The 27,158-nt window shown below is 47.2% G+C and overlaps 1 protein-coding gene across 1 annotated transcript in view; it reads left to right on the top strand.

Moving 5' to 3' along the window:
- Positions 1–26,205, top strand: part of mib2 (MIB E3 ubiquitin protein ligase 2) — a 54,291-nt gene extending 28,086 nt beyond the window's left edge. Inside the window, exons 9-19 of the mRNA XM_080533709.1 lie at positions 292–454; positions 1,367–1,500; positions 2,008–2,156; positions 2,592–2,748; positions 5,675–5,829; positions 15,345–15,471; positions 16,206–16,610; positions 18,325–18,503; positions 20,371–20,564; positions 20,807–20,872; positions 22,023–26,205. Coding sequence (XP_080389835.1) covers positions 292–454; positions 1,367–1,500; positions 2,008–2,156; positions 2,592–2,748; positions 5,675–5,829; positions 15,345–15,471; positions 16,206–16,610; positions 18,325–18,503; positions 20,371–20,564; positions 20,807–20,872; positions 22,023–22,264 — 1,971 coding nt within the window. The 3' untranslated portion in view covers positions 22,265–26,205. The remainder of the gene's footprint in view (positions 1–291; positions 455–1,366; positions 1,501–2,007; positions 2,157–2,591; positions 2,749–5,674; positions 5,830–15,344; positions 15,472–16,205; positions 16,611–18,324; positions 18,504–20,370; positions 20,565–20,806; positions 20,873–22,022) is intronic.
- The last annotated feature ends 953 nt before the right edge of the window (positions 26,206–27,158 follow it).

The following is a 27,158-nucleotide window of genomic DNA, read 5'->3' as shown; positions in this document are numbered from 1 at the left end:
TCAGGGCCTTGATTGAAAGGAAGTTCAAGTTCAAGTTTTATACTCTCTCTCTCTGTCTCTCCACCCCATCTCTTTCTCCCTCTTCTCTCTCACTCCCTCTCACACTTACTCCCCTCTCTCTTTAACTCATCCCCCCCTCCCCCCCTCACTGTTTACCCCCCTTCCACTGACTCTCCTCCTTTCAACCCTTCCCCCACTCCCTCCCTCTCTCCCCCTCTCTCTTTAAATCATCCCCCCTCCCTCACTGTTTCTCCCCTTTCCACTGACTCTCCTCCTTTCCCCCCCCCCCAGGCCCTGGGACAGGTGGGCAAGGTCCTGAAGGTGTACGCGGACGGGGACCTCCGGGTGGCCTTCGGGGGTCAGACGTGGACCTTCAACCCCGCCTGCCTCTCCACCCAGTCCCAGGAGGTGGACGCCAACCTCATGACAGCCGAGAACCCCAGCGAATCAGGAAGTAAGGACCCGCCCGCCTGCCTCGCTGCTCGCTCACTCGCAAGAGGAGGGATCCATCTATCCATGCAGCCACGCTCATCCAGCCAGCTCGAATTCCTCCCCCCCCCCCCCCTCTCTCTCTCTCTCTTTCTCTCATTTGCTCTCTCTCTTTATTGGTATACCTCCTTTTCGCTTTCCAAGCCATGCTTGCGCTGTCGAAGCTATCGTAAACGGCGGTCATTGATGGCAAGGTTGTTGTTGTTGTTGTTGTCGCTGTGCATGCGTGTGAAAATGATGTGTCATTTTCATGTTGTGATTTTGTCTCCCCCCCCCCCTCATACCTTTTTCACGATCCTGCATGTTGGTGCAGAACGCTTCCACTTGGCTACCACATGTATGTGTCGTTATGTTTTACGGGGTGTTCTTACGGACCTCTCTCTCTCTCTCTCTCTCTGCTCCTGAGTTCACTCTCTCTCTCTTGGTGTGTCTCACACTTAATGGTGGAGGAGGGAGTGGGTACGAGGAGGTGGTGCGTTGGGGACATTTTGACTCATTCCATTGGTTGTGCTTTTGACCTGACCTGACAATTATGCAAAGCTTGGTCTTGGTGCCTTGGTCTGTATGTACGTATGTGTATGTGATCTGGGAAGGGAGAGGTTGCCAGGTGGGCAACGCAGCACACAGCTGTGTTCTCTATGACCTGGAAATGTTAATTAAAATGCCTGTCTCTGTCTCTCTCCCCCCCCACTCTCCCTCTCTCTGCCTGTGTCTGTCTGTCTCTCTCTCTTTCTCCCTCTCTGTCTCCCTCTCTCTCTCTGTGTTTGTCTCTCTCACTCTCCCCTCTCTCTCTGTCTCCCTCTCTCTGTCTCCCTCTCTCTCTCTCCCTCTCCCCCTCTCCTCTCCCTCTCCCCCCCCCCCCCCTCCTTCTCTGTAGGCACGGTCATCTCTGTGCTGGAGAAGCTGCTGTCCCAGTCCACGGAGCAGGACAACCCCAGCCGGCTGGTCATCGAGGCGGCCCACGGCAGCGCCAACAAGGTCCGCGAGCTGCTGCAGAAGTACCCCGACAAGGTGTGTGTGTAGTGTGTGGTGTGTGGTGTGTGGTGTGCAAAAGTACCCCGACAACTAGTCGGGATGGGTAGTTGTCGGAAGGACTGGTGGTGTGTGTGTGTGTGTGTGTGTGTGTGTGTGTGTGTGTGTGTGTGGGGCGTGTGTGAGTGGGTCGGGGGGGTTTCCTGACCCCCCTGACCTGAGTAAAACTATATCCACGTCCTCATTAGCCATGAATACCAGTTAGAGTGTTAGAATGAATGTGACACAACAGCTCAGAACAGGAATGGTGGGATAGGTGAATGAGGTGTGTTTAACTTAATTTTGTGTGTGTGTGTGTTCGTGTCCGTCCGTCCGTGTGTGTCTGTCCGTCCGTCCGTGTGTGTGTGTGTCCGTCTGTCTTTCCATCGTCCTCCTGTTTCTCTCTCTCTCTCTCCCTCCCCGTGTGTGTGTCCGTCCGTCCGTCCGTCCGTGTGTGTGTGTGTGTGTCTGTGTCCATCTGTCCGTCTGTCTGTCCATCCTTCTCAGGTGGACATAAAGAACCAGGGTAAGACGGCCCTGCAGGTGGCGGCCCACCAGGGCCACGTGGAGGTGGTGAAGGCCCTGCTGCAGGCCAACGGCTCCGTGGAGGTGAAGGACGAGGACGGGGACACGGCGCTGCACTACACCGCCTTCGGGTGAGACCAAACACCGACCTCTGAGAGTTGAGAGTTGAGAGTTGAGAGTTGAACGTTACACACAGCAGCAACAGAGGAGAGAAAGAAGTCAAAGTTAGCCGTCTCAAGAGTTTAGTTAGGTTAGTATTAGAGGTGGGACGCGATTAAATAAAATAATCTAATTAATTAGAGACTTTGTAATTAATTAATCGAAATTAATCGCATTTTAATCGCATATCAGTATTTGACACGAGAAGCAACAGTTTTCAATTCAAGTGGATTTGGTATACAAGTGAATCAATATAAATATACATAAGTTTAAAGCAGCAAAATCCTGTTTATTTTAGCTACACAGACCAACAGATCACACAATGTACCTAACCTAATGTTACACTAACATAACAAATAAAAAAGATTGCCTAATGTTTGTGTCTGTGTGTGGTTGTTGCGGTGCAGGAACCAGGCGGAGATCGCCAGGGTGCTGCTGGGTAAAGGTGCTAACGTCAACCTGCTGAACAGCTCCATGTGCACCGCGCTGCACATCGCCGTCAACAAGGGCTTCACCGACGTGGTGCGCGTGCTGTCAGAACACGCCGCTGACATCAACCTGCAGGTGACTACGCGCACACACACAGACACACATACACACGCGCACACACCAGGGTTTCCGTTAACCGGTAATTACCGGTCTTTGTCCGGTAAAATTTGTTGAAGTCCGACAAATTGAAAACTCGTCGGACAAAATGTCCGGTGAAAATTTGAACACAATTCGCTAAAGTTCACATTTTGTATTCAAATTGGCTTCGGGCCACCATCTTCAGCTGAGCACCAAACACACACACACCCACACACACGCAACACCGCCTGAGAGAGAAGGACCCGCCCCCTCCAGCCAGCCTATAGGCTAACCAAAGGGGGCGGGTCCCTCCCTCCCGGGCAGTGCCACGCATGCACGAGTGTGTGCGTGCCCGGCGCCCAGCCGAAAATGGTGGCCCGAAGCGGAGCGCCTTAACTTTATCGCACAATAACAAGGATAACAAACGAAACGGACAACATTTACACTAAGATGGAGACAAACTTCAGCGATATGATCTAACAGCCGGTCTTCAGGACGACATACAGACCCGTATGAGCTTACAGGGCTATCCCCTAAGTATGATTTGACAGGCAGCTAAACGAAATGCCTTCCCAACCAGCGAGACCTGGGGGGTATTCCATCAACGTCGCCAAATGAAAATCCAGGCTCACCCCGACAAGTCCCGCGAGATCTATCAAGGTATGCCTGGATCTTTTTAAGAGTCTCGCGAGACTTAACGAAATAAGCCCAGACCCTCCTCCAGCGACGTCGATGGAACACCCCCCTGGTTATAGAAATGACGTTGTTTTATTGATAAAAAAAAGGGTAAAACTGGAAAGAGAAAATAGAAAACTCACATTAATCCCAAACAATTTAACAAACTTCAGTTAACGTAATGTGGAGTCCGTTCATTGATCGATGCTGTCTGTTCAGTTCCCAGTGAGGCGCCCGTTCAGCGCTGGACATAATGGCATAGCGCGCATGCGAATCATGTTATATTATTATAGCTCGCATCTAATCGTATCGGATGAGAAATAGACATTAAATGGCATATATAGGCCGCTACACAACAGTAATCACCGCGACAAACAGCTATATTAGATTTTTAAAAAATAAATATATTTTTTTTATTTAATTTTTTTATTATATTTTAATATGATGACCGGAATATATCACGTTTGTCCGGTAAATCGAAATCTTCCCGGACACGATGTCCGGCGGAAACCCTGGCACACACACACACACACACACACACACACACACACACACACACACCACAGACATCAACCTGCAGGTGGCTACACACACTCACACGCACACAGAGGCATGGACACACACACACACACACACACACACAGAGGCATGGACACACACACAGAGGCATGGACACACACACACACACACACACAGAGGCATGGACACCCACCCACAAACACACACACACACACACACACACACACAGAGGCATGGACACCCACCCACACCCACACCCACCCACACACACACACACACACACACACACACACACACACACACACACGGTCACAAAACGGCCACATCTCTTAACGGCTCAATCTGTAGTTTGGGGTATTGGGGTTGGGCAGTGTTCCACTTGAGCAGTGTGGCCGCTCAGCTGGGGTGGAGTGGCTGCCTGGAGGGTGTGGGTGTGCATGTGTGCGTGTGCATGTGTGCGTGTGCATGTACACCAGAAAAGAGCAGGCCACCAGAGAGAGTGGCTTAAGAGAGCTGTACTGCTGAACCACAGGCCTCCCTGTCCTCAGCATTACACATGTCTGGATCATGTACTGAGCTTACATATAACTCAGTTTTCCCCCTCATGATTTAGAATCTTAACCTTCACCATAAGAGCAGTATATAGCTACCGTAATTGTACATAGCTTACTGCTATCCATCTCCTGTATATACTTCTAACTACCGTACTTGCGATACTGTACCTAGCACTTATCACTATCATGTTTTATATCATGTTTTGCACTTCTGGTTAGATGCTAAACTGCATTCCGTTGTCTGGTACTCTGCAATGACAATAAAGTTGACTCTAATCTAACCTAATAACACTTAACTGATCCCCCCCCCCAGGACTCCTACAGGGACGCACCTTAGCATTACAAATGATTGAGCTTACATCATTCACTTTTTCCCCTCATGATCTTGAATCTTAATTCAATTAAATTCAACTTTATTCGCCATGTGCAGTGCACTAGGAACATGACTTGGTATTCTACCATGCTGAACAGGCTACAGTACATACAACAACAAGACGACAATACAACAATACTCAGGACAAAATATACAGTGCCAATATGAGTGAATAAATATACTGTACAACTTAGTGCAAGAACATGTAAAGTGCAAGGTGCAATGATCAGTTATTATTTAGTTGAGTTATTGAGGAGGGCTATGGCTTTGGGGAAGAAACTGTTCAAGTGGCGTGATGTTTTTGACCTGATGGCCCTGTACCGCTGTCCAGAAGGGAGTAGTTCAAACAGGCTGTGAGCTGGATGTGAGGGGTCTTAACCTTCACCATAAGAGCAGTATAACACTTAATGTATTTGTTGTAAGTCGCTTTGGATAAAGGCGTCTACTAAATGCCAAACATGTAAAATGTAACTTAACTGAACATAGATGATCAGTGACAAAAAATGGTAAATGGAGTCTGGACTGACTTATATAGTGCCTTATTCCAAAGCGATTTACAACGGCCTCTCATTCACCCATTCACACACACATTCACACACCAATGATGACAAGCTACCATGCAAGGCGCCGGCCCGCTCACTGGGAGCAATTTGGGGTTCAGTGCCTTGCCCAAGGACACTTCGACATGTGGCCAGCCGGGGCTCGAACCGCCGATCTGCCAACCTTGCGATCATTAGACGCCGACTCTACCTCCTGAGCCACAGCCGCCCCCTCATCATCCTCCTCTCCCGCCCCCCTCCAGGACTCCTATGGGGACACGCCCCTGCACGACGCCATCGCCAAAGACTTCAGGAACATCATAGAGATCCTGTCTGTGGTGCCCAACATCGACTTCACCCAGCAGAACAACCGCGGCTTCAACCTCCTGCACCACGCCGCCCTCAAAGGCAACAAGCTGTGAGTACAGTCATACATTTCTATTGATTTATTTTATTTAACCTTTATTTAACCAGGAGGGGGTCCCTTGAGATTAAAACAGGGTTCCCACACCTTCTGAAACATCAAATTCAAGCTCCTTTTAAGGACTTTCAAGACTCCAACACGGCGTAGTTTGAGACAGATCTAGATGAGAATTTATATAATAGGAACTATCCGCTCACAGACAACAATTAAGAAGAGGCTTGAATGTGTAAACACTAGATGGTCTCTTGCCTTCTCTACCACAGCACAGCAAAACAATATATAGTGAAATATGTGTAAAGTTAAGCAATACAGAGACTTATTTACTAGTTGACGAGCTAAGTCAATATTTTTGGAATATAGATTTTTTTTGAGAGAGAGAGAGAGGGGGGAATTCAAGCACTTTCAATGACCCATGTCTATTTTCAAAAACCTTTAAGACCTTGATTTATTTTTTCTCAAATTCATAAACCTTCAAGGCTTTCAAGGACCCGTGGGAGCCCTGTTAAAATCTCTTTTTCAAGGGAGACCTGGCCAAGATGGCCAGACACCAGTACAAGTACAAGGTTACAACGTTGGAGAATAAAACATAATAACAACAGACAAGAGACAACAGATAAATATTATAAAATCCATCTTAGGAAAAGCAGGAATAGCAATTGCACTCATCAGTCACACGATTCTTAATCAGATCTTTGAACTCTCCCAGGGAGACAAGGTTATTAAGCAGTACAATACAACCTTTATTGTCATTTTTATTACAACAGATTTGATCATGTTTCTGTCTGCATAAGTAACGGGACAGTGAAGCGTTGTTTTTCCTTCTTGCGGCTCTATACTCCAAACTTCTGGAGTTTAAACCAAACAATGAGGTTAAAGTAGATATTCTCAGCTTTTATTTAACACTAGAACAGCCATGAGGGGTCATTTGACCTGTGAGTAAAGAAAAATATTATATCTCTGTACTCGATCAACTTTCAGGACCCTCCTTTCATGACTTTTCCTAGATATGTGCGTTCTACCACCCAGTATCCTGACATTGACAATACCCTTACATTTTCACATTTTCACAAATCAGGATGAGCTAATATAAAGCTATTTTGCAGTTTTTCTGTGTAGAAAGCAGGCTAATTTACAAGCGGCTAACTAGTGGTCGTTGTGTGTAAATAGCAGCTTGAGCATTGTAAAGCGGCTCTTTTAGTAGGTAAAAAGGCATGTCTGTTCTAGTGTTAAGGGCTTTTCTGTACATGGTGCTGTCACCATAAAGACATAGTCTCTCACCAGAAGTGATATGACCGATTTATCTAATGGCCAAATTAAGCAAATTGCAAATTGCAGACAGTAACTGTCCCAGACAGTCACTGGGTCTAGGACCCGTACACCCCACCAGATGCTGGGTCTCATCTCTCTTGGATTTACATCTGGTCGATTGGCTTCAACAGTCAACAACTCTCCACTTTCTTTTTGGCCCTGAAAACCTCCCTAGTTGCCATGGCAGCTTGTTTGGGGTCGTTGTCCTGCTGGATGACAAAGTGACATCCAATGAGTATGGATCCAATTGCTTGTACTTTAGCTGACAAGATGTCAGCCTCTGTGTGTGTGTGTGTGTGTGTGTGTGTGTGGGGGGGGGGGGGGTGTATTTGCATGTGTGTGTTCTTTTTGTGTGTGGGGGGGAATCTCGCTGATAAGATGTGTGTGGTGTATTTGCACGTGTGTGTTCTTGTCCTGTGCGTGTGTGGGAATCTTGCTGACAAGATGTGTGTGTGTGTGTGTGTGTATTCCCACATGTGTGTTCTTGTCTTGTGCATGTGTGGGAATCTCCCCATGTGTGTGTGAGGACACGGCGCTCTCTCACTGATCCTCAGCGTGAGATAGGAGGCTCCCACACATCCTCTGCTCCCATGAGCCTCTGCTCCATCTCTGATAACAGCCAGCCACTGATACTCCAGGCAGTCTCTCTCTCTCTCTCTCTCTCTCTCTCTCAGATACCACAGATACTGCAGGCAGTCTCTCTCTCTCTCTCTCTCTCTCTCTCTCTCTCTCTCTCTCTCTCTCTCTCTCAGATATTACAGATACTGCAGACAGTGTGTGTCTCTCTCTCTCAGATACCACAGATACTGCAGACAGTCTCTCTCTCTCTCTCTCTGATACTGCAGACAGTCTCTCTCTCTCTCTCTCTCTCTCTCTCTCTCTGATACCACAGATACTGCAGGCAGTGTCTCTCTCTCTTTCTCTCTCAGATACTGCAGACAGTCTCTCTCTCTGATACTGCAGACAGTCTCTCTCTCTCTCTCTCTCTCTCTCTCTCTCTCTCTCTCTGATACCTCAGATACTGTCTCTCTCTTCCTCCCTGCTCCCAGGGCTACTGACACGCCAGAGAACACCCAATAAATCACACGCATTCACCTACGTTCTCCAAAAGACTTCCTTCTTTTGTTTTGGCCAGGTTAGTGCTATAGCTAACTTTATTAGAGGGGGGTGGCGGCGGTAGACTAGAGATTAGAGCAAGGTCGTAGGTTCGATCCCTGCCTCAGCCTTGAGCAAGGCACTTAACCCCTAATTGCTCCAGGGGTACCGACTATGGCTGACCCTGTGCCTAGAGCAAAAAATACTGACTGACTGACTGACAAGTTGATTGCATGGCAAATAAAACATTCTTCTTCGTTAGAGAGAAGAGGTACATTTCGCCCCAATGCTCAATCTCAGATCAGTGCTTTCAGATCTACAAAGAGACAAAGTTCAAATTGCTCTTCTAGCCTTACCCAGTCAGCAGATGGTTGTGGTCCAGATCTGGTGTGGTGGCACACATGGCTCAGTGCCGGATAACGCAAGGATTACATCATGGGCCAGCTCTGGTCTGAAGGTGGGGGCCAGCCCTGGTCTGAATATGGGGGCCAGTCCTGGTCTGAATATGGGGGCCAGCCCTGGTCTGAATATGGGGGCCAGCCCTGGTCTGAATATGGGGGCCAGCCCTGGTCTGAATATGGGGGCCAGCCCTGGTCTGAATATGGGGGCCAGCCCTGGTCTGAATGTGGGGGCCAGCCCTGGTCTGAATGTGATCAGGCTATGGGCCAGCTCTGGTATGACATTTTACATTAACATTTTTGGCATTTAGCAGACGCCTTATTCCAAAGCGTCTTACAATCGATACATTTGACTAAGCAAGTGAATCATCGATTCACCAGTTGTAGCAGGAAGAGTAATCTAGCTCAGACCAGGGGCCATTGTTGGCAGTTGTCGTGATGGAAGAAGAAAGAAAGAAATATTTGATTTGTTATTTTTTATTAATAGACACTGGAGAGACAGTACAGGGGGGGCAGTAGAAGTCCTACGAGGCATAGTATAGGGGGAAAGCAGGTGTCTTAGGAGACACAGTGCTGGGGGGGTAGTAATGTCTCAGGAGGAGCAGTTAAGGTGTAGCCTGAAGAGATGGGTCTTCAGTCTCCGTACTTTCCGTACCTTCAGAATGAGGTACGAGGCCCTGATACGGTCCTGTGTAGTAGATGTAACTGGGCCATATTTGGAGTGTGGTTGACCAGTACTGGGGAGTCGTACCTGGGCCACATGCACATGCTGGGCAAGGTCTGGCTTTCTCCTGGGGAAGATGAGGCTCAGGAATGTCAGCCAGATCCGGCTAAGGCTCTAAGGTGCCTACCACTGCCGTTGTGCCCTTGAGCAAGGCACTTAACCCCTAATTGCTCCAGGGGCGCTGACTATAGAGAAAAAAACGATCAATTTCATTGTACTTTGTGCAATGACAAAAAGGTTGATTATAATCTAATATCATATTGCATTTTGTAACCTAGCCAAGGTTGTAGGTCAACATGGAGTGTCTATGGGGACGGGCTAGGGCCTAGGGCTCTGTTTGGAATTAGGCCCAGCACTAGTGAGGGGCTAGGAATTGATTTGGTATTGGGCAGCCTTTATATAAAGTGTAACCTGACACACACACACACACACACATTTACACATATGCACACTACACACACATATGCCAAACAGCCCCACACAAACATATGCCAAACACGTCACACACACATATGCCCCACACACACACACACACACACACACACACACACACACACACACACACACACACACACACACACACACACACACACACACACACACACACACACACACACACACACAGGCCATACACACACTGGGCAGAAAGAGCAGAGAAACAGGGACACAGTCAGGCTGCAGATATCAGGACATAAATGGCCGATCTGTTCTGGCGTGAGTCGTATGTGCTGTGCTGGAGTCCTCCCTCCTCACCCTCCTCTCCCTCCTCACCCTCCTCTCCCAGGCCTTCATCTGGCCTGACATCAGCTGGCCCGCTCCAACACACAGACCCTGAGAATCACAGTATTCTTCTGGACCGGTCTGCCGATTCGCCCATATCGTCTGCCACCTCAAATGCAGGCTACTATAGATGGATTACTGTAGTGTGTTTGCATATGTGACACGTTCTAGTCTTTTGGTCGTCACTTCGGCAACCAATCAAAATGTTCAGACTTTTTTATTTTGAAACACGGAACTACGTTTCAACGTTGTTGAGAATCACAACACAAACTCGCTCGTCAAGCCAAAATACTGCAACGAAATTGTTTCGGTGAGTAATCCCCACTACTGCTACCTAGTTAACTACAACACTATTTTACATTGTTAGCAGGCTCACAAAACAAGCTGTGTTAGGTGACTACCGATGTGTCATTGATATTCAACAACGCGGAAAATGTATTTTTTTCCGAAAGAAAAATCTGATGCCGACATGCTGACCAAATGATCAGACTATGTCACATATATGCACACCGGCTCAAGATACTAATGTTTTTGTTTATACATGCATTTTAAAAATGTATTTCAAAAATATTTTTTGCTATTATCTACTTTACTGGGACAGAGACAGTTGAGAATGACAATAAGGATGGGTGAGAGAGAGAGAGAAAGAGAGGAGGGATGACAGGCAGGATATCTCGACGGCCGAAATCTTAACTGCGGGACCTTGTGATTACATGGCTGACGCCTCAGTGTGCTACGCCGCCAAGGGCCCCATACTTTAAATCGTTTAGTTGTTTTTTGTTTTTTTTCCGTGTCCTTCCTTTCCACGCTATTTCCATGGCAGTTTGGAATCCTGGGATTCCTCCGTGGCTCCTCACCGACGGCCCGCTGACAGAAATACACGTTTGTTTATTTGAGTTGATGGTATTTATTTAGTTTATCTGGGGAGAGTGGAAACATCGGGTATGCAGAAGCGCTACTAAATGCGTACTCTGACGTGAACCGTGAACCGCCTCATTCTTGTTGGACGTCTCGAGTCTGAAGTTTTAGATTAGGTTCGGTCATGTAGGAAATCGAATGTTTCTGTTTGAAGAAAAATCCCCTTTTAAATGAGTCAGGAGAGAACAGCTGATGAGAGGCAGACAGACAGACAGACAGACAGACAGGGTGAGGCAGACAGACAGGGTTAGGCAGACAGACAGACAGACACAGGACAGTGGTAGAGGGGGAGGAAGATGAAGAGAGAGGTTGGGTCCTTTCATTTGTAAAGGCTCCCGTGTTTTTATTTCTTCATCTCATCTCTCCTCCTCGCATCTCTCCTCCTCTCTCATCCCTCCCTCACAAAGTGTGACTTTACACCCCCCTCCTGTCTCTCTCTCTCCCTCTCTCTCGCTCCCCCTCTTCCCTCTGTGGTGTAAACACACTGAAGTCCCCAGGCCTCTAGTCAAAACACACACACACGCAAACACACACACAGACACACACACACACCTCCAACCACCACTCATACAGTACACACACGTCTCTCTTGAACACAATTAAAAATGCATCCGTGCTTCTGTCTCTAATCGATTGCGTTCCAAGCCAAAAGTGATGTTTATTTTCCTTTATAAGGCTGATCAGGAAGTAAAACCAACGAACAACAGTAAGAATAACCAAGTGAGAAGGAAGAACTAAATAAAGACATGATGATAAATTCGCTCTCTAGAGAGAGAGAGAGAGAGAGAGAGAGAGAGAGAGTCAACACTACGCCGTGTGTGTGTGTGTGTGTGTGTGTGTGTGTGTGTGAGTCAACACTACGCCGTGTGTGTGTGTGTGTGTGTTCCCGAGCAGTGTCGTGTGACTATGTTACCACGGTAACGCCTCGTACATCAGCGGAGATTTCAATATTCATGAACATGCCGGGGTTGTTATGGTAATTAAGCAGAGATCTAAAACTGAGGGGGGTGGGGGGTGGGGGAGAGGGAGAGATGTGGGAGGAAAGATGCAGTATTGATGAAGGAGAATGGAAAGCAATCGTGACAAACGCCCTATCTATCACACAACCGCCTTTACCACCGCCCCCCCCCAACCTCCCTATCTATCTCACAACTCTCCCTTCACCACCTTCCTATCTGTCCCACAACTCCCTTCACCACCGCCCTCCTCCTCCTTCTCCTCCTCCCCCCCAAGTCCTCCGCACTGCAGGTAGCAATGACCTCCACGTCGCCCCCCTCCCACACACACACACACACACACACACACACACACACACACACACACACACACCAACCAGTATAAATTGCTGCTCAGATCCACAGTTTCAAGCTCCAGCCTGGCTGACTTGAGAGGAAATGATAATGATGATGATAATGACTGCATACAGACTGTACTATGTACACACACTCCTCTACGCAGCTCCTAAGCCCTACTAGTCTAATACAGACTGTTGTATGTACACACACACACACACACACTCCTTTACACAGCTTCTCCTAGTCTAATACAGACTGTTGTACACACACACACACACACACACTCCTTTACACAGCCCTCCTAGTCTAATACAGACTGTTGTACACACACACACACTCCTTTACACAGCTTCTCCTCAGCCCTCCTAGTCTAATACAGACTGTTGTACTGTACGTACACACACACACACACACACACACACACACACACACACACACACTCCTTTACACAGCTTCTCCTCAGCCCTCCTAGTCTAATGCAGCTGTAACGTATGAGTAATGTGTTAATGAGGGGACCACACTCCGCAGTACGTTCATCATCATAAATAATACTGCAGTGAACCCTAATTTCACTCCTCCACGGCAGAAATAATTGGGACCACACACTCCCTCTCGACCGAACGTTTACACCATGTAATAACCGGTCGGATATCAGTCATTTAAGTACTGATCAGTTAACCTTAAGGAGACCTGTTCCTTAACCTTACGTTCAAGTTGATGAAGGTGTTATGGCACTGACTGTCTATAAAAATAGACCATCTATTGTAGTCGGTGAGCCTGTCCAAGCATGTTGCTATGGTATGGATGATTGAGAGCATGGAGCTTTCAGACTGAAGAGCGTGTGTAATGACATTTGAGCTAAGTTCTCGCTTAAGTGTCTCTCTAAATGTCAAAACATTTAAATTAATGAGTCAATTGCAAATCTCCATGTTTAAGTACTTAAGCTGGTAATTGAACAGCATTGCGTGATTGAACACTATGGAAGGAGTTGCTGCCACGTTATTGAGTCTAGGCCTCGCGAAGGATGAGGTAGACTGGAACTAAACAGAGCCGTTCAGTGAAGGGCTAAGTGCTTTTTATAATAATAATAATAATAATAATAATGCATTTTATTTATGGACGCCTTTCAAAGCACTCAAGGACACCTTACAAAGCCTAATTTAAAAACCAGCAACAGATTCAAACAGATTCAAACAGTGATTCAAACAAACAAAAACAAAACATAATATTATATACACTATATATAAACATAATATATAATAAAACAAAAGACTTAAAAACAACCATCAGTTAAAAAATACGGCAGTTTAAAAAGGTGGGTTTTCAGGCAGGATTTGAAGGTGGAAAGAGAGTCAGTATCGCGGATGTCTTGTGGCAGAGAGTTCCAGAGACGGGGGGGCAGAGTGGCTTTTGTTTGTTTCTTTGGTGCCGACCTAGATCCTGTATTAGCACAGATTAGACCAATCAGATTAGACCAGGCCGTAATCAGAGAAACTGTGAAAACACAGACCAGTTTGGCCAAGCTATCAAACCAACTGTAAACAGCTACCAGGATAATGCTACTGTACAAAACTCAAATGAAACCAACGAAATCCTAATATACTAACCAGACTTGGAAAACTAGAAACGGTTGATCGAAAAACATTCAGCTTTCAAACACGGTTTGCCCTCGAAATGACGCCAGAGACAGACAGTGTGATGATGACACAAGTTTGGGAAAGTAAAAGAGGTCGAAACAGTGAAATCCAGCCCTGTCTAATGCACTCTGGGCCGTGGTCTGTGTTTGTGTCTCTGGGGGGGGGGGTGGACATGACACTGTGCCAGACCAGGGAGGGGGAGGGGGAGGGGGGGGCGGTCTGTCAGAGGGCAGCGCCGCTGACTAAAGGCTGTCAGGTTCCATTTCACAGACCATAAAACACCCGGACAAGCGCAGAGGACAGCCCTGCCTCTACAGCCCCGCCTCTCTACAGCCCTCTGCCTCTACAGCCCTGCCTCTATAGCCATCCCCGCTCCGCAATATCAAAGCCCAGCTGCGTGAATAACAATGAATGAGCCGTTAGTTAATAACCCACGCCTGTGGTCCATCATCTGAAAACACAGCTCAGCATCGCCTTCCTAGCTCATATAACCACGGTAACTGCGACAGTGAGTGGTCATAGGATGTGAGATAACAGCACTCACTAGACTAGCGCGCCACGCTCCTGAACAATTGGGGCATCACCCAAACTGCTCTTCAGCTGCTGTTTGTGACTCAGGTCAAACACCTCTTTGAACCTCACACTTGCTGTGTGTGTCTGTTAGGGCGTTCACACCGGCAAAGAACCGTGCCGGTTTGCGTTCGCGAACCAAGTCTGGAACTGGTTGTGGGTCTTTATATACCCTTTATATACGCACTTGTTGTGTGCGTGCGTGCGTCTGCGTCTGCGTCTCTCTGTGTGTCTCTGTGGTTATGTATGTACTATATTAGTATGGTAAATTCTCATGGTACAAGTTGCCTTGAACACAGACATCCAGTGCGACCAGCTTCCTCATCTAAATAATTGCCTTTTGCTATTTGGGGGCAAAATACAAAACCTCAGCTTTAAATAGCTTACTACAATCCTCTCCTGTACATACCTGTACATACCGTACTTGTCATACTGTACCTATCCCTGTCATGTTTTATATCACTATTTGCACTTCTGGTTAGATGCTATTGCAACTGCATTCCGTTGTCTGGTACTTGTATGGTACTCTGCAATGACAACAAAGTTGAATCTAATCTAATCCTAGTCTAATACATTATGGGCCAGTTTCACAGACAAGGCTTAAGCCTAATCCTGGACTAAAAAGCATCTTCAATGGAGATTTTACATTGAAAGTGTGATTTAGTCCAGGACTAGGCTTAAGCCTTGTCTGTGAAACCGGCCCTATGTAGCCTAACGTCATCCTCCTCAGCCTCCTTCTGAATGTTGAGGTGATCCTGTCCTTCCCATCATGCCTTTCTCCCAGGGCCACAGAGAAGATCCTGGCGCGCGCCCGTCAGCTGGTGGACGTGAAGAAGGACGACGGCTTCTCTGCGCTGCACCTGGCCTCCCTCAACAACCACAGGGACGTGGCCCAGATCCTCCTCAAGGAGGTGAGCTGCCTTCTGCTTCTCCTCACTCAGCTCAGCCACTATCTCCTCTCTTGCTCTCGCTCTCTCGCTGGGTCTCTCTCTCTCTGTCTCTCGCTGGGTCTCTCTCTCTCTCTTTCTCTCTCTCTCGCTGGGTCTCTCTCTCTCTGTCTCTCGCTGGGTCTCTCTCTCTCTCTCTTTCTCTCTCTCTCGCTGAGTCTCTCTCTCTGTCTTTATCGCCACTCTCTTGTCTCTCTCTCTCTCCCCACTCTCTTGTCTCTCTCTCTCTCTCTCTCACCCCACTCTTGTTTCTCTCTCTCTCTCTCACCCCACTCTTGTCTCTCTCTCTCTCCCCACTCTCTTGCTCTCTCTTCACTATTTCTCCTGGCTCTCTCTCTCTCTCTCTCCACTGTTCACCAGTGTTATGAAGGAGACCTCCCTCTGGTGGCATGTACAGTTAAGGCAGTGTTTTTAGCAGCTACGTTGGGTTCCACCTCGACCCACGCTGAAGACGCACTGTCCTTTCCTCCATCCCTGGGAGACGAAATCTCTGATCTGACGTGACTTTGTGACGTGACTTTGATGGGGTGAAAGCAATGCAGTGACAAACGCCCGCTTTGGCCAATTTTCACTTCTTTCACTTCACCTCTTTCCACTCTCTTCCCTGCATCCTCCCCCCTTTCTCCTTTCCACTCTCCTCCCTGCATCCCTCCCCCTCCCCTCCCCTCCTCTCTCTCTCTCTCTCTCTCCTTCCTCAGGGCCGCTGCGACGTCAACATCCGCAACAACCGCAACCAGACGCCGCTGCAGCTGGCGGTGACGCAGGGCCACGGGGACCTGGTGCTGCTGCTGGTGTCCCACGGCGCCGACGTCAACGTGGAGGACGAGGACGGAGACACGGCCATGCACGTGGCCCTCAGCCCCACCCGCCCGCAGCTGGCCAACGCCACCCTCTGCAGCCCCGGCGGCCCCAGCCCCGCCGCCGCCCTGACGACCGCTGGCGTCGCTACGACGACCGCTGGCGTCGCTGCTACGACGACCACCGGTGTCGCTACGACGACCACCGCCGCGAGTACCACGACCGCCGCGAGTACCACGACGACCGTCACCCAGGAAGGAGAGGGGGGGTCGTCGTCGTCGTCGTCGTCGTCGTTATATTGCAGGGTAAGGGGGAGGGGCCTGGTGAAATGCGTCATTGTCATGGGGGGCCTGTTCCAGGAAGTAAATGTAGGCTTGCGTGTGTAGAGTGATGTCTGTAAAGGTTGAATGCACGAAAAAAGTGATATGGAGTAGTGATAGAGAAGATATCAAGGGTGGAGTGAGGAGACAAGACCCTGGTATCTAAGCTAGGGTATATTCGACCCTGGTATCCCAGCTAGGGTATATGAAGACCCTAACCCTAACCCAAGCTAGGGTTGCAAAATTCCCGTAAGTTTGGGAACGTTTTTTTTTTTATGGAAAACCCTATGGAAACATTGGAAATTATCGGAAAGTTTCCCAAAAAACATAAGGGACTTTTACAACCCTAATCCAAGCTAAAACCCTCCCTCCCACTATCACAGCCAACCAATCAACCATGGAGCCCCAATATGGCCACTGCCCGAAAGGTGGTGGAAGGATATGCAAAGCATTATTGTAAAAAAAAAAAAATCTAAGCAAATCAAGCATTGTGACTGGCCGAGAAGCGTTCTAGAAGCCGAGAAGCGATATCCCTGATATAGCGCACCCTTCAGTGTTATTGGTTAAATATACGATGTTTGTTGTTGCTGCCATCGCTCCTGGCAGCAGTGAAGGGCGTCCTGGCCTGTGGGCCTGAGCCCAAACACTCTGCAGCTCTCTCAACAGCACTGGACACCTTCCAAGCCTGAGGGGAGGGGAGGGGAGAACACACACACACGCACGCACGCACGCATGCACACACTCACACACACCCTCACTCATGCGCGCACGCACATAGCCACACACACACACACACACACACCCTCACTCATGCGCGCGCACACACACGTAGCCACACACACACTCTCTCTCTTTTTAACTCACGCACGCAAACACACACACACACACACTCTCTCTCTCTCTCTCATGCACACGCACACTCTCCCCCCCCCCCCCCATCTCAAGGTGGCCAGTCTAAGTGCTCTGTATTCACGTTGTCAGCAGAAGAGTTACAGTGGAGTGTCTCCTGATTGGATGGGTTTGGCCCCGCCCATTAGCCCCGGGCCAGGGTGCTGCGGGTTGATGGGTTCAGTTAAATTACCCAGGACGCTTCACTCCAACGTGTAACCGGTGTATCGGTGTGTTGCGAGGGTCACGACTGTCCTTGACGTTTGGAGATTGGTAGTCAAGTGCGCAGTTTGCATCTGAATTGCCACAAATGACTCAATTTACTTGAATAGTACTATCAATTTGTACTTAATTTGCTCTCTCTCTCTCTTTCTCTCCCTTCTCTCTCTCACATCCCATTCCGTTTTCTCTCACACTTCCTCCTCTCTCCCTCTCTTTCTCCATCTCTTTCTCCCTCCTCTCTCACTCCCTCTCACACTTACTCCTCTCTCTCCCTATCTCTTCCTCCCCTCTTTCTCTCCATCTCCTTCCCCCTCTTCTCTCTCACTCCCTCCTCTCTCTCTCTCTTCCTCCTCTCTCCCTCCATCTCCTTCCCTCTTTTCTCTCACTCCCTCCTCTCTCTCTCTTCCTCCTCTCTCCCTCCATCTCCTTCCTCCTCTCTCTCCTTCCCCCTCTTCTCTCTCACTCCCTCCCTCAATCTCCTTCCTCTCCTTTCTCTCTCTCTCTCCCTCCTTCCCCTTCCATCTCTCTCTCTCTCTCTCTCTCTCTCTCTCTCCCTATCCTTCTCCTTCCCCCTCTTCTCTCTCTGCAGCTGAGTGGGACAGGGCTGCTGGGCAGCGTGGAACTGAGTGTGGGCGCGGCCATCGCCTGTTTCCTGGCGCAGGAGGGTGCTGACATCCACTACGCCAACCACAAGGGGAAGAGCCCGCTGGACCTGGTGGCCGACACCGCCGTTCTGCAGCTCATCAAGAGCTTTTCTGACAAACACAGGTACCCGTCTCCTCAGGCTACACCGTGGTTTTATTTCTCAATTGATTGTAAGATGTCCTCCATGTCCGCTTATCTTAGCAGCACCCCCCACCTTTGTTAGCTGTGTCCGACTTAGCCATGCTATGTCGTGCTAATATTAACAATAGTTGTTTTCGTCGATTTTTCTCCTAGTTTTTTAGACTTGATAGATTGATTTCTAGTCGTTCTATCGACATAGGTCATATTCACAGTCTAGTTGGGCGTTCATTTGCCGAGTTTTGATAAAAGTAGAGCAGTAAATCTGCGGAGCTCAGAACTTTGCATCTTACACAAGCCTGGTGACGCTAGAAGTCTCACAGGCTACACTTTAACTGTCCGCCCTAGACCTCACCTACACCCCTGTACATAAAAAGAGGTTAATTAAGAGGTATCTGAGCTAAACAGGCTACAGTACCTATGAGCATGTCCCAGAATGGTTAACTAAGCTATGCACAGGTAACAGACCTAGCTAACAAACTATACCAGAGTAGCTAACTGGTCAGTCAGTCATAGCTAACTAGTCAGTCATGGGCCAAAAAACATAAGCATATAGCATTAGATTAGATTTATTGTCCCCAGGGGGAAAATATCATTTTCACACCACTGTACAGTATACATATACTACCGTATAACACAGACAACAACAGACAGTACTACACATGACAGATACATAAGTACACACACTCAGTGTGGTCTGTTATTTAAGGCAACAATGGCTGCAGGGATCAGGCTTTTGCCGAAGCGAGCCCTTTTGCACCTTAGCGTTCTGTACCTACGCCCGGGTGGCAGTGGGGCGAGGTACAGATTGAGTGGGTGGGTGATGCCCTGTTGTTTAGTGCTCTGAGAAGAGGCGGGAAAACATACAGTCCTTTAAGTTTGCGGATGATGGATGATCTTTGTTGGCTCCCTTTGAAGATACAGTATGATGTAAAAAAGTAAGCGTCACAAAAAAAAAAAAAAAAAGTATAGTATGATATCATACTATAAAAAAAGACATAGTATTATATATTTTGTTTTTTTTCACTTTATTATTTATTTCCTTAGGATGATACTTTATACATAATACAAAAGCAGTGAAATGTAAGAGCAACATGGACACACACGTTTATAATATTACTTTATTATAAACGTGTGTCCATGTTGCTATTACATAGGGGACTGGTGTTTCCCTTTATATCCTAGGTTTCTCTTTATATTGGGAAACCTAGGATAGAGAGAGAAACCTAGGATAGAGAGAGAAACCTAGGATAGAGAGAGAAACCTAGGATAGAGAGAGAAACCTAGGATAGAGAGAGAAACCTAGGATAGAGAGAGAAACCTAGGATAGAGAGAGAAACCTAGGATAGAGAGAGAAACCTAGGATAGAGAGAGAGACCTAGGATAGAGAGAGAGACCTAGGATAGATAGAGAAACCTAGGATATAAAGAGAGACCTAGGATAGGGTAACCCTTTTGTGACGCTTTCCTTAGTATGATAATAATATATCATACTATATCATACTAAGGATATATGCCAATCAGCCAGCGAGCCAGTGAGCCAGCCAGCCAATCAGCCAGTCAGCCAGTCAGCCAGCCAGCCAATCAGCCAGCCAATCAATCAGTCAGTCAGCCAGCCAGCCAGCCAGCCAGCCAGCCAGCCAGTCAGCCAGCCAGCCAGCCAGCCAGCCAGCCAGCCAGCCAGTGATGCTAACGGCTAACGGCTAGCTGGTCACCTCCCCCTCCAGGTTAGCGATGCTAACGGCTAACTGGTCGTCTCTGCCCTCCAGGTTAGCGATGCTAACGGCTAGCTGGTCGTCTCTCCCCTCCAGGTTAGCGATGCTAACGGCTAACTGGTCGTCTCTCCCCTCCAGGTTAGCGAGGCTGCAGGCCATCACGTGCGGCCAGGGCCTGAGCAGCGCCAGCCTGCGGAGGGTCCACACCACGCCCAACACCATGACCAACCTGGCCATGCCCGCCCCCCCGGGGCCCTCGGAGTGCCTCATCTGCTCCGAGCTGGCCCTGCTCGTCCTCTTCTGCCCCTGCCAACACAGCGTCGCCTGCGAAGGTGTGTGAGAGGGAGGGAGGGAGGGAGGGAGGGAGAATGAGAGTGTGGGAGTGAGTGGTGATAGTGAGAGTGTGTGTGAGTGAGTGAGGGAGTGAGGGAGGGAGAGAGAGAGAGTGAGAGACTGACTGACTGACTGACTGTGAGTGTGCAAGTGCGTGTGTGTGACTGTGCGTGAGCGTGTGACTGTGCATGTTGTCATGTCTACGGACTGATAAGTCCCGCCTCTTTCTGCTCTCTGACAGAGTGTGCCCACCGAATGAAGAAATGCATCAAATGCCAGGTCACCATCACCAAGAAGATAAGACAAGGTAAATACCACCGCCTTAACGATGCGTATAGGTAGGTAGGTGTGTCCTGTAGATTTCCCAGTATTTAAGGCGATATGACGTTGACACAAAAGCAGCAGGGCAACTTCTGAGATAATTAGCCTGAAAGCGAGACAATTCACTCCCCAGCCTTTTTAAGAAATGTTTATCATGTTAGGATCATGAGTTCAAATCCCACCTGGGAACACCACCACTTGAGTAAGGCACTTAGCCCTAAATTACTCCAGGGAGACTGTCCCTGTAATCTCTAGTAGTAAGTCGCTTTAGATAAAAGCCGCCTGCTGAATGATTAAAATGTAAATGTGTTGGCGTGCTCGACGTGCCCCCTATGGGATCGCTGGGGAGTGAAATGAATCACGCTTGGAGGAAGTCTCTCCACTTCCTGTCGTTAATGTCAACTCGCTGAGTCTACATGGAAAGAGTCTCGATACTGGGGGCGCCTAGTGCCCTAGCACACGAATGGGCATACCGCATAACCGAAAGGTCGCCGGTGTCGACATATCCTGCATGTCACCACCCCCCCCACCCCCCCCTCTCTCTCTCACTCATCTTTCTTGTCAATCTCTATTGTCTGTATGCCAATAAAGCAGAAACGCCCTAAAAACACATTTAACACTAGAACAGCCATATATGGGTACAAAAAAGTAAAAGTAAAAAAAAATAGGTTATATCTTTGCACTCGATCAAATTTCATGACATTTCTTGTGCGTTTTCCCACCCAGTATCCTTACATTTAAAAAATCACATCAGAATAAGCTAGTATAAAGCTATTTTTCAGTTTTTTCTGTGTAGGAGGCAGGCTAATTCTCCATTGTAAAGACTATGGTCATGACCCCCGAGGCAGCTCTTTTAGTAGGTAAAAAAGGCACGGCTGTTCTAGTGTTAAAAAGTCTCGATTGGGGCGCTACGGTGGCATAACAGGTTAAGCGTCGACCATGTAACCGCAGGGTTCCCGGTTCGATTCCGGCGGACATATCCTGCATGTCATCCCTTCTCCCTCTCCCTCACCCATCCTTCCTGTCAAAATCTCTACTGAAAAAGAAAGACAAATATGAGTGGGACTGCCCCACTCGGAAAAACAAAAAACGTCTCGATACTGACACCTGTGGTTCTCCCCCCTTCCCCCTCTCAGACCAGACGGAGGTGGACTGCAGCCCCAACTCTGAGAACTCTGAGCAGCACAACCTGCTGGAGCAGCTACAGTCGCGCTACAGGCAGATGGAGGAGCGCATCACTTGCCCCATCTGCATCGACAACCACATCAAGCTGGTGTTCCAGTGCGGCCACGCCTCCTGCATCGACTGCAGCGCCGCCCTCAAGACCTGCCCCATCTGCCGCCAGACCATCCGCGAACGCATCCAGCTCTTTGTCTGACCCCCCTCGGGCCTTCACCTTCCTCTTCCTCTTCTCTCCCCCCCCCCTTCTTCACCCCCCATGAGTAGTGAACGGCCCAGGGGTCAGAGGTCACTGGTCGCTGGCTAACTGGTTGTACGTCAGTAGGGTCGTGTGATCATGTGACCCCTCTGTGAGCTGTGATGATCTGCTCACACTCTGCTCATCCTTCATCGCCGCTTATCCCGTTTTTGCGTTCTTCTTCTTCTCCTCCTCTCGCTTTTGCATTGCATTCTGGGAAGGTGTTCCGTTACATGGGGTAACGCCGCCGTGTTTCAGTTTTGTTTTTAGTTGCTTAAAATGCTTTAAAACGGCTTTCTTCTTCTCCAGCAGTCTCTCTCACAGCACACCACAGCACTGGGCTGGATATGATCATGCTGCAACTTTGATTTATTTGTGTTACTGTTGTTGTCGTCGTGGTTTCTGCATGGAAAACGTCTAGCCCCGCTGTCCCAAGGCTCTGCATTGGTTTTTCCTTTTTATGGCTCATTGGGGGTCACAGCTGAGGTGGGGGGTCGTATGACGAGACAGTGACACCACAAGCTCTGCTCTCATTGGTGCACGAGGAAGAACCAACCACCCACACCCTTCCCCCATGAAAGGTCCCCCCCCCCCTCACCTGTGCTGCTTTAAGAGGATGTCGTCTGTTACTTTCCTTTCCATTCCAAGCCCATCACCACCACCACCCCCCCCCACCTAGGGTTGCAAAATTCCTATACGTTTGGGAACCTTTCCGATAACTTCCTTAAGTTTCCATATTGAAACCCATAGGGAAACTTTGGAAATGAACCGAAAGTTGTCAAACTTGTGGGAATTTCGCAACCCTTCCCCTAGCCCCATCCCCACCCACCCTCCCTCCCCCTGTTTGCCGTCTTGCCCCCCCCGTTTACAAAGCTGCATAGAAACCCGACGTGTCCCCTCTTGTTAAATCCTGTGTATTACGTTTTTCTCTCATTTGTATCAAGCTCTTTGTAATCAGTGTTAGTCTCTTGAGAGGGTGGTGGTATAACTAAAGACACTCTGTATAGTCCTGTATGCAAGGGAAATGCACACCTATATGCATGAGTATATGCATATTATACGCTGAAAAAAAAAAAGACTGTGTCCGTGTGTGGGTTTTGGTTACATTTTGTGGTTGAACGTACCAGTAATAATTAGTACAGAATTTTTATTTATGTAAAAAGAAAAAAAGGAAAAAAAAGGTGTTTCTATTTAGCGAAGTTGCTATTTTCGGTGTTTGCTCAGCTTCAATGATTTTTCTGCTGAAATCTCACCCCCAAGCCTGTCTCTCTACTCAGGGTCCTGGTTAAATTGAAAAAACAGTTGCAAGGTTCTAGAACGGTTTAAAAAGGTCAACCCCCGAACAAACCCCTAACATTAGTGCTCGCAGACAACTTGGTGTGCGTTCAACAAAGGAAAAGCAATTCTATGGTTCTTCTCTGTTCACAATGATTTTTTTGTCATTATAAAACAACTACTGTACACAAGTTTAACAGCAGAAGAAACCAGGGGGGTATTACATGCAACGTCGCTATTTAAATTATTTTAATCCAGGTTTTATTTTGATAAATCTTGTGAGACTATCAAAATAAGCCTGGATTTTCCTTTAGTGATGTTGATGGAATACCCCCCAGGCCACCCCAACATACCTGTCCTGCTTAGGTATGAGATGAATGTTTATATGCCGCTAGTAGAGAGTGGTGTGACTGGAGACAGACTTCTTCTCTGACAGCACAGTGCTTACAACTCTTATACCATCACCCAGATAGCCCCCATCCTTGGCTTTGTATCGTCTTTGATTTGTATCAGAAGCATGATCGTCGCCCCCTGGAGGCCTGTTTCTGTTGGTTGTAAAGACAGTCCCAGTAAACAGAGAGTCCAAAAGACGTCCTCAGTTAAGCCAGGAATGTGGGTTCAGATGACGTCTTTCTAGGACGTCCAGATGACGTCTTTAGGACGTCTTATGGACTACAGAAGACAAATCTGTAGTCCATAAGATTTCCTAAAGACGTCATCTGAACGTCCTAGAAAGACGTCATCTGAACCCACATTCCGGCTCACCTGAGGACGTCTTTTGGACTCTTTGTTTACTGGGGTGGCTCTCACCATCTCCTGAGTGGAGCTGTACTACTATACACAGTGAGAATGTTAGCCGCTCGCTAGAGTAGCGTCGTCGCGCTAGCGCTGGTTCAAGCTTATTGGGTTCAGAGGTCAATGAGTATTAGGTCAACTTCGGACTCGTGCAGACAAATGGCTCAACCTGAGGTAGTACTCTGGATTAAAGAAGACCACCAAATTAACAATGAATCCTATACAAAAGGATTACTGGTCAAATAAGGTGTGAACTCCTCCAAAACTGAACCGGAAAATTATCTCTCATTTTCTTTCTTTTCTTTTGTCCAGTCACAAAATGCAGTGTTGGATTTTGGCAGCCTTGGGACTTGGTTCTTTTTTCTTTCTTTTTTTAAACAGATGTATTGTAAAACATTGAATAGAAGGGCAAAAATAATTGTTACGTGTTGCATCTGTAGTTTCCCAGTCAAGCCTATTTAGAAGAAAACTCGACCCGTCTGTATTTTTGGCAAAGTATTTTGACTTGTTCATCATTTCATCCTTTGTAAATGTTTGGTTTGTTTTTCCGAAGGGCTTATGCATTTAAAAACGAAGAATCTTCTCTATTTTAATCTTCTATTTAATTTTTTCTATTGTAAAAACTTCCAGAGAGAGGGGGGTTTTGTAGAATCCCAGATTTGGGGGGGAGGGGGGGCAATTTAATATGTACATTTGAATGTCCAAAAATGTAACCTTGTCCTACTATGCCTTTTTGTGGAAAGGTTGTAAAGCTACGTGAGGAAGAGAGAGAGGGAAAGTAAGGTTTACTCTGAGAAGTACTACTACACCAGTGCCAAATCTGGAAAGGATGAGCACAGGACTGCACCCTAGTTACTCTAGACACACCGCTGTACCAAGCCTAGTAGACGGTTTAACTATCAAACAAACCAATAACCCGAATTCAATCAAATTGGTGACTCCCTGCTTTGACATTGGAACATATTGGTTTGCTTTGTCTCCCAGGGCCCAGTTGTTCAAAACGTTTAATCTGGATCAGAATGACGAATCCAGATCTTATCTGGCTGATTTTGAGTCGTATAGGGGGAAATCAGCCAGCTCGATCATCATTCTGATCCAGATTAAACGTTTTTGAACAACTGGGCCCCCCAGAACTGTAGCAACGATCTATCCTTCTCCTAACGAGAACGAGAGACCAATTTAGAAACCCGTGTGGCTTCTGCTCAGCTAATGAGTTTGATTGACACGGTTAGAAATAGGCTACTATATTAGGTTACCACATTTCATTGTCTAAGTACTTTTTTTACTCGTGCAATGACAACGTTTAATCTAATCTACTCTGTCCTATTAGCCTAGCAGTGTTAACAGAGTCTCTTCATACAGAGTGCTTCCTCCTAGGTTTCTGAATGACAACGGATTATCACAGTTCCAAAGTATTCAATGCAATCAATCCCATTTTAAGGAGCCACATTTTTCTTCATTTTTAAAAGTTCATGTGACGCAGTGAATTCAGATTGTGTCTTATTTCGAAGCAATTAGAGATCAGCGACTGTCCATCTGGTGTTTTTAAGTTTGGTCATCATCAGGTTGGTCATGTACCATACACAGGCAAAGGCAATAATGTTTAGAAGAACTGGGATGTTTCGGAAAAACGTACTAGAGTTTTGCTCTGAGGAGAAAGCAGTACATAAAATACTATTTAAGGAACAAAATGTTACTATTGGTGTTTGTACAGTACAGCACTTAGAGTTCTGATGTTGGCCTTACTGTCCATTCCTCCTATGTTGATGTTTTTTTCAGTTGTATTCTGTACAAAAATATTTTGCAATAAATATGGAACTGTTTTATAAGGATTTGGTGTTCGGTGTTTGTTTATCGTGGTCAGTGGTGTAGTCTAGTTTTTTCTAGTGGGTATACTGTGATTTTTCCCTCCCAGCCTCATATTGTTCATTTCGGAACGCCATAAAAATACATCTGTCTAACGTTATACATCTAACATTACATGTTATAAGGCTGATCTGTGCATGATTGTGCTGCATTTGGACATATTTCATGTTTCCCCACGTTGATGGTATATGACGCTATAGTCAGTCGCAATGGTCCAAAAGTCAAGTGCTTCGTAACACAGACGGGGTGAATTTTATGAATGAAAGTGTGAATGTTCTGTCACAAAATGCTGTTACGTATTCTCGCACATTTTTAAGTGGGTATACGGAAATCCTTGCCCTTTCCTAGTGGGTATACGGCGTAGTCCTGCGTATCACGTAGACTACACCACTGATCGTGGTTATCAGGGTAAACTTTACATTTCTTTATTACAGTCAGTAGTTTTATGTTAATTTTAGGTTTCATGGCCAGTGCCCACTTTGTACCATTACTTCTGCAACTTAATTTGTATCATTGGCTTGAATCAAATATATGTGCCTTGATGTTAAAGATGCAATATGGAAGATTGACATGCTCAGGAAAGACGTGTAACCGTTTCATTTTCAGATTCATCAACGCATCATAAGGACCACTCTCTTTCTAAGTATGGTCACGAAATTGTCTGCTGTAATGTATACATTAGCAATTTCCTGGTTGACAAAATAATGTCTTCCAAGCAAACGCCAGTTCTTTTTTACAATTACAGGGTTAGGGTTAGATTCTAGAGATAAATTATTTATAGGTAGAATGTTTTTTATATCTTGTAATAAGATCTTATCTTGGTAAGGGGAGAGGAGTGACTGCTAATGAGAAGTGAGCTTTGGGGACAGCCTATGAGAATGCAGCACCGCAGATGCACACACAGACCCAATTAGATGCA

This window comes from Nansenia antarctica (genome assembly GCF_963989245.1).
Source record: "Nansenia antarctica genome assembly, chromosome: 6".
NCBI lineage: Eukaryota > Metazoa > Chordata > Actinopteri > Argentiniformes > Microstomatidae > Nansenia > Nansenia antarctica.
Note: the sequence above shows the minus strand (reverse complement) of the source record. Positions and strands in the feature narration are given on the sequence as shown.